Here is a 10,762-nt window from a genome sequence, read left to right as displayed (position 1 = left end):
GCAATATTACCTTATTTCCTTTCCAAAGTCAGTCAACCTTGCTACGCCATCTCCCCCACTTCAACAATCAAAAGCAATGCCCTAGAATCAAAGTCATACCAACTTCAAAACCAAACAGAACCTTAGAATAAAAAAATGTGAAGTTCAACAATCAGAAGCAATGCCCACACTTATGTACCTGATTTCGATCGAAGAAGATGAACAGCTTGAATCACCAACTGAGATCCTCGAACAAAATGTTTGAGAGAGTCTACACACGGCTTCGAAATGGGACCAATGAAGTCTGCGTGTAGGGATGCGTTGAAGAAGAGAAAGCCTGTAAGAAATGAAAAATTGGAGGAAGTTAGGCAGTGATCTAAAAAACTGAGTTTAAATTTTACCTGTGGGGTGTGAGGGCTTGAGATCAAAGAGATGGAGGGTGAGGGCTTGAGAGTGACAAATGGAGGGTGAGGGCTTAAGATCGGAGAGATGGAAGGTGAGGGTTAAGATCAGATAGATGGAGGGTTAAGATCATTTTGATAAACTTGAGGAAGATGCAAAGTGTGAGTTGTATCCGGGTTGCACTGATTATAGTATCTTGAAGTTTGTTATTGAGATGTTGAATGTAAAGGTAATGAAAAACTTGAGTAATAAGGGACTTGATATGATGCTAGAATTGCTGACAAAAGTTATACCGAAACGTAACTTGGTTCCAAGGTCAACTTATGAAGCAAAGAAGATATTACGTGACTTGGGCATGTCATATGAGCATATAGATGCATGCAAAAATGATTGTGCACTATTTTGGAAGGAAAATGAAAACCTTGATAAATGTCCGGTGTGTGAAGTGCCTAGGTACAAAGATACACATACCCAAGGTAAGAAGATTCCTCACAAGGTATTGCGTTACTTCCCGTTGACACCGAGACTAAGGAGATTGTACATGTCAAGCCAAAGAGCTAAGGACATGAGATGGTATATAGACAAACGTGTGGATAATGGGATAATGAGGCATCTGGCTGATAGTGAGGAGTGGAAGGAGTTTGATTTGCAACATCCTGATTTTGCTCTTGAACCTCGCAATGTAAGGTTGGGGTTAGCTACAAATGGATTTAATCCTTTTGGGAATATGAACAACAACTATAGTATGTGGCCTGTCATACTTATCCCCTATAATCTACCGCCTTGGTTGGTTATGAAGGAGCCGTATTTTATGTTGTCCTTACTTATTCCCGGTCCCCATCAACCGGGGAATGAGATTGATATTTATTTGAAACTATTGGTTGATGAGTTGAAGGAGTTGTGGGAAGAAGGTGTAGAAACTTATGATGCTTATAGTAAAGAGCATTTTCAGATACGTGCAACTTTGTTGTGGACAATGCATGACTATCCTGGATTTGGTAACGTGTCCGGATGGAGGACAAAGGGTTATCATTCTTGTTACACTTGCAATGATCAACCATATTCAGAAGCTTTGGAAAGTAAAATTGGATTCATTAACCATCGAGCTTATTTACCTATGGAACATCGTTGGAGACATAGTCGGTTGCATAATGGTTTACCAGAGAAGCGGAAGAGATCCTTAGAGTTACAAGTGGAAAAGATACAAGAGCAGCTAGATAGAATGCCAAATATAATTTTAGGAAAGCATCCAAGTAACAAGAAGAAACAACTTATTGGGGAGCCAAATTGGTCAAAGGCAAGTATTTTGTATCAAGTATTTTGTATAAGCTTCCATATTGGAAAAATAAGAAGCTTAAGCACAACATTGATGTCATGCATGTGGAGAAGAACATTAGTGAGAGTACTTATGGTACTTTGTTGGGCATTGAGGGGAAAAACAAGGACACTGACAAGGCTCGGATAGACTTGCAAAATATGAACTTCAGGCACACGTTGCATTTGAAACAACGTCCTGATGGATCATATGATAAGCCTCGAGCTTTCTTTTCATTAAGTCCCAATGAAAGGGATGGTTTTTATGACTTATTGAAATCAGTCAAGTATTCGGATGGCTATGCAGCCAACATATCAAGGTCAGTGAATGCAAAAAATGGTAGATTATCTAGTTTGAAAAGTCACGACTGTCATGTGCTACTACAACGAATTCTTCTAATTGGGTTGCGAGAGTTTGCAGATAAAGACATTAGTATTGTATTGTTTGAGTTGGGCAACTTCTTTCAAGACTTGTGTTCAAGGACCTTAAAGCGGAGTGAATTGGAGAAACTAGAAGAACGTATAGTTCTTATACTATGCAAGCTTGAGAGGTTCTTTCCTCCAGCATTCTTTGATGTTATGGTCCATCTTGCTGTTCACTTGCCTTGAGAAGCAATTCTAGGAGGCCCGGTACAATATCGGTGGATGTATCCAATTGAAAGGTAACTAGATCTTTTGATGCATTCATCAATTGCATTTTTCCCACGTGGTATAAAATCACATGCTATGTGTATTTTTTCCTCGTAAGTACCTTGAAAAATTGAAAAGATACGTTTCCAACCGAGCTCGACCAGAAGGTTCGATTGCAGAGGCTTACATTCTTAAAGAATGTATTAACAACTGGTCTTTGTATATTGATGGGATCGAAACTGTGCATAACCGAAGAGAAAGAAATGAAGATTTTGGTGAATCTAGCGAAGGATTGATAGTTTTTTCACAGACTGCCCGACCTACAGGTGGTAGGCGGAATGATGGCGACTTGTCTTGTGCATTGCTTGATACTGCTCATTGGTACTTGCTGTATAATAGTCCTGAGTTAGAGCCTTGTTTAAAGTATGTGATTTCATATGCATATATTGTTTAATCAAGTTTTGAATATTATTTGCAATGCTTAGCTGAAAATAAATCATTTTATTTTTAACAGCGAACACAAAAACACATTGCATAATCCTACTGGAGAGGCTATAACTCAAATCCAACGACAAGAGTTTCCCAAGTGGTTCAGAGAACGTGTAAGACATTTGAAATTTAATCACACTAATAAATTTAAACATTTAAATTTATTCGTCATTGCTTATTACTAATAGGATATCATTTGTTGTATGTCATTATAGATGAATAGATTGAAAGTTAACGAGTCATCAGAAGCTACTAAACAGTTATGGTCATTAGCAAATGGTCTTAAGCCATATGTGAAGGAGTACACTGTTTGTATGGTCAATGGTGTAAAGTTCCATACAAGGGACCTAGACAATCGTCGTGTAACCCAAAACAGTGGTGTATGTACCGAAGGAGACCATGAGGGAGAAATGCACGACTTCTATGATCATGTGTGCAAAATTTGGGAATTAGAGTATATGTTTCGCCATAAAGTTGTTTTGTTCGAGTGTGAATGATATAATACTAGTACCAATGGTCGAAGGAGAACGATAAGAACTGATGCACACTGCACGAGCATTGATGTTACAAGTCGATGGTATCAAAATGACCCTTTTATACTTCCTAGTCAAGCGAAACAAGTTTTCTACCTTCAAGATACGAAATTGCGTGACCCTTGGAAAATTGTGCAATGCATCCAACATAGGGGAGTGTTTGATGTCCCAGAAGTCGGGGGCGGAGAATCCAATGATAATACAGAAGATAGTGACACATTCCAACAAGAAGCGATTGTTGATATTGTCCCTATCAATGTTAAAGACAATATTATTGAGTATTATATAGGTGATGTTGAAACTGAGGTTATTCTTGAAGGTGAAACTTCAAGAGACGCTAATCAAAATGAAGAGCATGACATACCTGATGTTGATCTTGATATGGATTATGATATGTAGAGTTCATAACAATTGTCTTAAATGTTATGTGATTGTCTTAAAGTTTTATGCTTGTCTTAAAGTTTTATACTTGTCTACGTAGCAATTGTTATTGAGATGTTTTGTGCTTATCTTAAACTTGATATGGATATTGATCTGGTCATTTGTTGTGTTGAGTTAGTAGCAATTGTGTTCAAATTTAGCACTTGTTAATTGCTTGATATGGATAATGGTATGGACTATAATATGTAAAGTTAGTAGTAATTGTTATTGAGATGTTTTGTGCTTATCTTGAACTTGATATGAATATTAATGTGGTCATTTGTTGTGTTGAGTTAGTAGCAATTGTGTTCAAATTTTGTACTTGTAAATTGCTTGATATGGATAGCAGTGTGGATTATAATGTTAAGTTAGTAGCAATTGTACTTATCTTTCATGTCAATACATAATTTCAAAAAATGCCCAAAAATGCCAAATACATTCATAATATACCGAGGTATGAGATGACAAGATTGGATAGAATGAGGCAAAACCAAGAGATAATTGATGCTTTGGGATTGAAGCACATCTCAACTTCTCTAAAGGATTCTGCTTAGTCCAATTGTGCAAAAAGGAAAAGAAGTAGAGCTAGTGTTGTGGTAGATGATGATTATGTACTACCTATTGGTGACGATGAGAATGATGTTGAGTCATCTAACTCTTTAATCCATAAGGTACAATAGATGTTCCATAGGGTGCAATAGATAATAACTTTGTTGTTCTATTATTTGTAATGACTTTGTTGTTCTATTATATATATGTTTCTAGTTACAGATGGCACCAGGACGACTTACACGCTCGCAAGGTGAGACATCTATCCCGGTGGTCCAATCTATGGTCCAATCTACGGTTCAATCTACAGAAACACCTCTTGAAGCAAATCCTCTCGCCCAAAGTTCTTCAAGTGCGGAGGCTACCGACGCATTAACTAGCACGACTGGTAATTACATAAAACATACTTAATTGCAACTGCACCTTGTCTTTACTATTGAGATTATACTTAATGTAGATAGAATGTATAATTTTATAACATTGATAATTTTTAAATAGGATCTGCTAGTAGAAATACCCGTGGAACAACACGTGGTATAGCAGTACAGGCACTTATTGAAAAAAGTGGTAAACTACCAGTACGTATAGCTGCAGAGTATGATGCTCCTGTTGGGAAGAATGCGTGCAAGCTTGTCAATCAAATTGGCGTACAAGTGCGAAGTAATTTGTCCAGTTACAACGTAAAAAATTGAAAAAGTGTTGATGCTAATTTGGCCAAACCCCTCATCTCAGCGGTGGCGGTGGCACTAGTGGCGAAGGCTTTAGGGGCAGTGAACCCAGATCCAAATCTCCCTAGCTCCTTTACATGCAAACCTAGAAAGACCAAACCTATCGGCTCTTGTGAACCTAGGCAACAACGGCAGCTCCAAGCAGCCTCGACAGCCACAATGACAATAAAATCATCGGCTCTCTTTCTCTCTCTCTCACTTTTTCTTAGTGTTATTGCTGCTAGATTTGTACAATTTTAGGAATACTAAAGTTTTTATAGATTATGCAATTTTTTATTGATAATTTAATTGTTAGAAGTTGTGGATTATTATTAGGGTATATTTCATGATTTTGCTTCTTATGATGCATTGGTTTATCTGCTGGTTTAAGTTTAGGTCTTCCATAAGAGGAATTATACCTCATTAAAAAAAAAAAAAAAAAATTAAAAAGGAATTAAACTTCATTTATTCCACTTTCAATCATTGGTTCATTCATTTGTTAAGATTAATAGATAGACATATCTCTATCTTACACTATGTCCAGAAATTGGAGTTAAGTTTTACAAATGATTAATAACATACACATTATGTCTAGGCTTCACCCCCGCTATCCCTGCCCATCTCAGTAAATAAATAAATAGGTTACTTATCAAAAACCTATTAATTTGCCCGTTCTAAAAAACTATTATGTCAACTATTATGTCTTTTTATGTTGGCACTAAAAGTCTAAAACCTAGAAAACTTATAAACAGAAACCTCTAGAGCCCCAACATTTTTCTCTTTTATCTCTTAATTTTTTTACAGTTTCAAAATTTAATATTTTTTATAAATCCAAAATTTAACTAGTTGGAAGAATAAAGCTAAAAAGTTGAATTATACATGATTATTTAAATGCATTTAAGACAGTGAAACACGTGTACAACTTTACAGATTTACTCTTTTTTTAAATTTTTTTTTTTTTTAAAAAAAAAAACTTTAACCACCACTTATCCTTGGTGCGGTGGTCACTCCATCAGTATAAATGCTTGTGGAGTGTGAAGGGCAAGAGTCGGGGTTCAAGTCTCCAGGAAGGAGTTTTACACACATATACACTTAGATTAAGCTGGAGTAGAAATTCTATCTTGTATAAAAAAAAAATAATAACACTTTTCATTTATTTATTTTCTCAATTTAATTATTTTAAGAAATTAAATTACATAATTAAATTTTATGTATTTAAATTAATCTCTTAATTAATTTGATTCTTGTTAACTATTAACTAATTTTGTTTCTTCATTTTATTGATTAAAAATTTGTAATTGTAGTTAAATTACTTAATTAAGATTATGGAAAAATTTAATTATAATATCAAGTCTAGATTGAAATTTTATTTTTCAAATTATTTTTACTTTCAATCTTATATTTTAATCTTTCTCTCATTGAACCAAAATCCTAGCTCCACTACTATCTCCATCCTTGTTTGACTTACAAATAAAAAGCTTTGATGTCCTGAGACCCATTCTTCTTTGTGGCTTTAATTTATGTGGCCTTTCCACTTCATTCGTTGTATATAGCCACTTTTTTTTTAGAGGGGAAAGTATATAGCCAATTTGAGATTACTTTGAGGCAATTATTAATTTATTATCTATAATTGGAAGAGAGATTCTCATATCCCAACCCATGCTAGCTATGTGTTGCTTCAAGTTGGCTGCAACCTTATCTGATGAGATTAACTCCATGATCATAAAAAGCCACACTTTGGCAATAAAATATTACTGTTTAGCTAGCTATCTACGCTCTCATGTCAAATCGTAATCAAATTTAGCATGAGGGAAGCTGATTCTTTTGCATGGAGAATTATCAAACTCTTTGCCAATGGGGGCATATACCATATGTACATCTATGACAGTGGCTAGATCAATTCCATTAATCCTCTTTCAAGAGGGCTTTGTTCGTAATGCTCAGTTAATAACATGACATTAGTAGCTCTGTAGAATCAGTAATTGTATATTGCATCATTTGTAAAGTAGGTTTCCTGAAATACCTTTGTGAAAAATCAAATCCTAATATTAAAACAAATATGGCTTATTTTGCTTGATTTCGCACTCTTCTCCCAATGTATTATATCACAAAACAAAACAAAGTTTTTTTTTTTTTTTTTGGTGTTAAAATTTCTCTCTCAAATCTCTGCAAAATCAATATTTCATCAGTTAAATTCCATTGACATTTTGCTTACAAATTTTCCAATATTTTCCGTTCGACTTGAATGTCTGGGGAATTTGTTGTAACTGGTGTGGGGGAATTTTTGACTGCCAAAGTCATAGAAGACTATGCTACTGGTAATGCAGCTTGATGCAAGTTGGGTGATTGAAAAAGGTAGTAGATGGAGAATAAGCAAAGGTTGTAGTGTGAAACTATCAAGATTGCATCTCATATCAAGAAGAAAGAAAAGGAATACAACAGAAGAAGATTAAACTGAAGAAGCCTAAACCAAAGAAATGAACAAAACGACAGCCGTATAAATGTATTTGTATAATTAGTGTGTTAAAGCTACAAGTAGTTTATCTTATACTTAGATCAATTAAGCTCACACGTGGAGTAACTAACTATCTCACGTGCCATAACTAACTCCGGGTTTTTGGCTTTCTGGTATTCTCTGTTTTTGGTATTTAACCACAGAGCGTGTATAGAGCAATTCATTAATGTGAAATCAGTTTTTCTTCAACTTGAATTCTCTCTAGTATTTTCTGTTTCTTCCTAGAGATTCTTGTAATTCTTCATATGGTATCAGAGCTTGAGCCTTTATCAATGGCGTCAAACACTGAAACTACATCAACAAACTCTTCACATCGCGAGCTCTCTCCAATGGAGGATCCTCGCAGTCCGTTCTTTATGCATCATGGAGAATCACCTGGTGCGATCCTCGTTGCTCAACACTTGACCGAGGAGAACTATCCAACTTGGTCTAGAGCAATGATTACGGCTTTGGATGCCAAAAGTAAACTTGGCTTCGTTGATGGCTCCATCATTGCTTCCATGGCAGTCACACCACTCGAGAAACAGGCATGGTCAAAATGCAATTCGATGATCTCATCCTGGATCTTGAATTCTGTATCACCTCACATCAAAGCTAGTGTCATTTACAGAGACACAGCTTTTGCAGTGTGGAATGCACTCAAGATTCGTTTCTTACAAGCCAATGGCCCTAGAATTTCTCAACTCCAGAAACAAATCTCTACTGTGATGCAGGGAGATTCCACAGTAACAACCTTTTTCACTGAGATTCAAGCTGCTTGGGATCAATTGTTGAATCTCAGGCCTTTACCAAGCTGTTCATGTGGTAACTGCATTTGTGGAGTAAATGATAAGATTGCACATCTTTATCATCAAGATTCAATCATGCAATTTCTCAACGGATTGAATGATTGTTTTTCACAAGTCAAGACTCAAATCCTTATGATGGAACCTGTTCCATCAATAGATAAGGTTTTCTCATTGGTAATCCAAGAAGAAAGACAAAGGTTTTCATCCTTTAATGGTGCTCCTTCTGTTGAATCAGCTGTACTTGCTGTTAAGAACCAAGTTTTCAATCAAGGTTCTCCAAATAACAGAAATGGTGGTAGTTTCAAAGGGAACGTTGGTAAAGGGAGACCTATTTGCAGCCACTGTGGGAAGCTTGGTCACATTATGGATAAGTGTTATAAGCTTGTTGGATTCCCTCCAGGATACAAGCAAAAAGGAAGGATTGCCAAGGCCAATCAGGTTATGACTGATGATAATCAAGGTCAACCTGAATTTGTGCATCAGAGTAACCCTTTTCCTTTTACCTCAGAGCAGTACCAGCAGCTACTTTCTCTATTGAACACTCATACCTCCACTTCTGGTACTCCAAGTGATGCTGCAGCCACGGCTAATTCTGCCATTTCAGGTAATCTTTATGCCTCTTTTCAAGATTCTGTATGTCTGAATATGCAACATTCCATTTTTGCCACAAATCCAGCCAATAAAACAATTTTTGGTAAGGAAACTTGGGTCCTGGACACTGGTGCAACAGACCACATTTTTCATTCTGTCACACTCTTCACCAAAATCACAAGTTCTATTTCCTCTTTTGTTCAATTACCTAATGGTGAAAGAGTTGTTGTCACACACATTGGCACCATTCGAGTCACACCTAGTCTTGTTCTTGAAAATGTGTTGTGTGTTCCTACTTTCACTTTCAATTTGATCTCAGTGAGTCAATTAACAAAAAACATGGCATGTTGTGTTGTTTTCCTGTCCAACTTATGCTTTATACAGGCCCTTTCTTGTTGGAAAACGATTGGAGTGGGTAACCTTCATAACAACCTCTACTTGCTATCTACAACACATTGCAAATCTGATTCTGCAGCTTCTTCTATTCTGGATTCTGTTTTTAGTACCTTTGTAAATAATGTTTCTGAAGTCCCTATCATTACCAAGCCTTTCTTTTGGCATGTTAGACTAGGACATGCTTCAGATGCAAAGTTACAGATTTTACATGATTGTATTCCTAATGTAAAGAGTGTTCATAGCAATAAAACTTGTACTCTTTGTCCCATTGCAAAACAGAAACGTTTGCCTTTTCCATTCTTCAATCACATAACTGAATCTGCTTTTGATCTCATTCACTGTGATGTATGGGGTCCTTTTGCCAAGTCCACTCATGATGGCTTTAGATACTTCCTTACCATAGTTGATGATGCCACTAGGTCCACATGGTTGTATCTTATGAAACATAAGTATGAAACCAGACCAATGCTGATTTCTTTCTTCAATATGATATCCACACAGTTTAACATTAGAATCAAGGCTATTAGGACTGATAATGCTCCAGAGTTTATACTCAAAGATTTTTATGCAGCCCATAGAATTTTGCATCAACACTCATGTGTAGCCACTCCACAACAAAATTCAGTTGTGGAGAGGAAACATCAACACATATTGGGCATTGCAAGAGCTTTAAAATTTCAGTCAAATATGCCTCTTACCTTTTGGGGTGATTGTGTTTTAACTACTGTGTATATCATTAATAGATTACCCTCTTCCATTCTAGGCAACAAATCCCCTTTTGAGAAACTTTACAACAAAATCCCTTCCTATGATCATCTAAAGGTTTTCGGATGCCTGTGTTTTGCCTCTACTTTGTCACACAATAGGTCTAAATTTGCCCCTAGATCCCTGCCTTGTGTTTTTCTGGGTTACCCTTATGGAATTAAAGGTTACAAAGTGTTGGACCTAGCTACTAAGAAAATCTCTATATCTAGGGATGTCATTTTTCATGAGACTGTCTTCCCTTTCATTTCCTCAACCTATTCAGCCTCACCTCACTCTACACTTACATTACCTCATATTTTCCCTTCCCTTGATCCTTATACTGACCTCTTACCTACTGCTTCTTCCTCTACTCCTGTCCAAACCCCAATTCTTGATTCACCATCTGTTTTTGATCCTCATGTTGCTTCAGACTCTTCACATCCTTCTTCACCTTCTATTGATGCCATTCATGCTTCTCCCATACATAATTCTCCTATTCCTGCAGAATCTTTACCTGCCTCTATTCCAAATTTCATTCCTGATCCTCTACTTCCTTCTGATGCTACTTCTGCAGAATTTTTATCTGCTCCTGTTTCCAATACTCTTCCTCCTCCTAATTCTGTCTCCATTCCTCCACTAAGAAAATCTGCCAGAATCAGTAAAGCTCCTGCTTATTTGCAAGATTATAGGTGCAGTAATGTTGTT

The 10,762-nt window shown here is 36.4% G+C and overlaps 1 protein-coding gene and 1 long non-coding RNA gene across 2 annotated transcripts; both read left to right on the top strand.

The window, feature by feature from the left end:
- Positions 1 to 439: 439 nt before the first annotated feature.
- LOC136063197 (uncharacterized) lies at positions 440 to 2,304 on the top strand. Its single transcript, XM_065763218.1, has 3 exons — positions 440 to 475; positions 611 to 1,678; positions 1,735 to 2,304. Exons 1-3 carry the CDS (start codon positions 440 to 442, stop codon positions 2,302 to 2,304), a joined length of 1,674 nt encoding a protein of 557 aa, XP_065619290.1.
- A 456-nt stretch (positions 2,305 to 2,760) lies between these two features.
- On the top strand, positions 2,761 to 3,792 carry LOC136063203 (uncharacterized). The gene is made up of 2 exons (XR_010624918.1): positions 2,761 to 2,927; positions 3,030 to 3,792. It is a non-coding gene; the product is annotated as an uncharacterized LOC136063203 (long non-coding RNA).
- The last annotated feature ends 6,970 nt before the right edge of the window (positions 3,793 to 10,762 follow it).

The sequence above is a fragment of the Quercus suber genome, unplaced genomic scaffold (genome assembly GCF_002906115.3).
Source record: "Quercus suber isolate HL8 unplaced genomic scaffold, Cork oak 2.0 scaffold_498, whole genome shotgun sequence".
Classification (NCBI taxonomy): domain Eukaryota; kingdom Viridiplantae; phylum Streptophyta; class Magnoliopsida; order Fagales; family Fagaceae; genus Quercus; species Quercus suber.
This window is presented reverse-complemented; position numbering and strand designations above follow the sequence as displayed.

Coding starts and splice junctions, on each gene's coding strand:
- LOC136063197 (XM_065763218.1), top strand. CDS start 440: ATGGAGGGTGAGGGCTTAAGATCGGAGAGATGGAAG. Junction 476..610: donor TAAGATCGGAGAGATGGAAG/GTGAGGGTTAAG, acceptor TTGAATGTAAAG/GTAATGAAAAACTTGAGTAA. Junction 1,679..1,734: donor GGGAGCCAAATTGGTCAAAG/GCAAGTATTTTG, acceptor AAAAATAAGAAG/CTTAAGCACAACATTGATGT.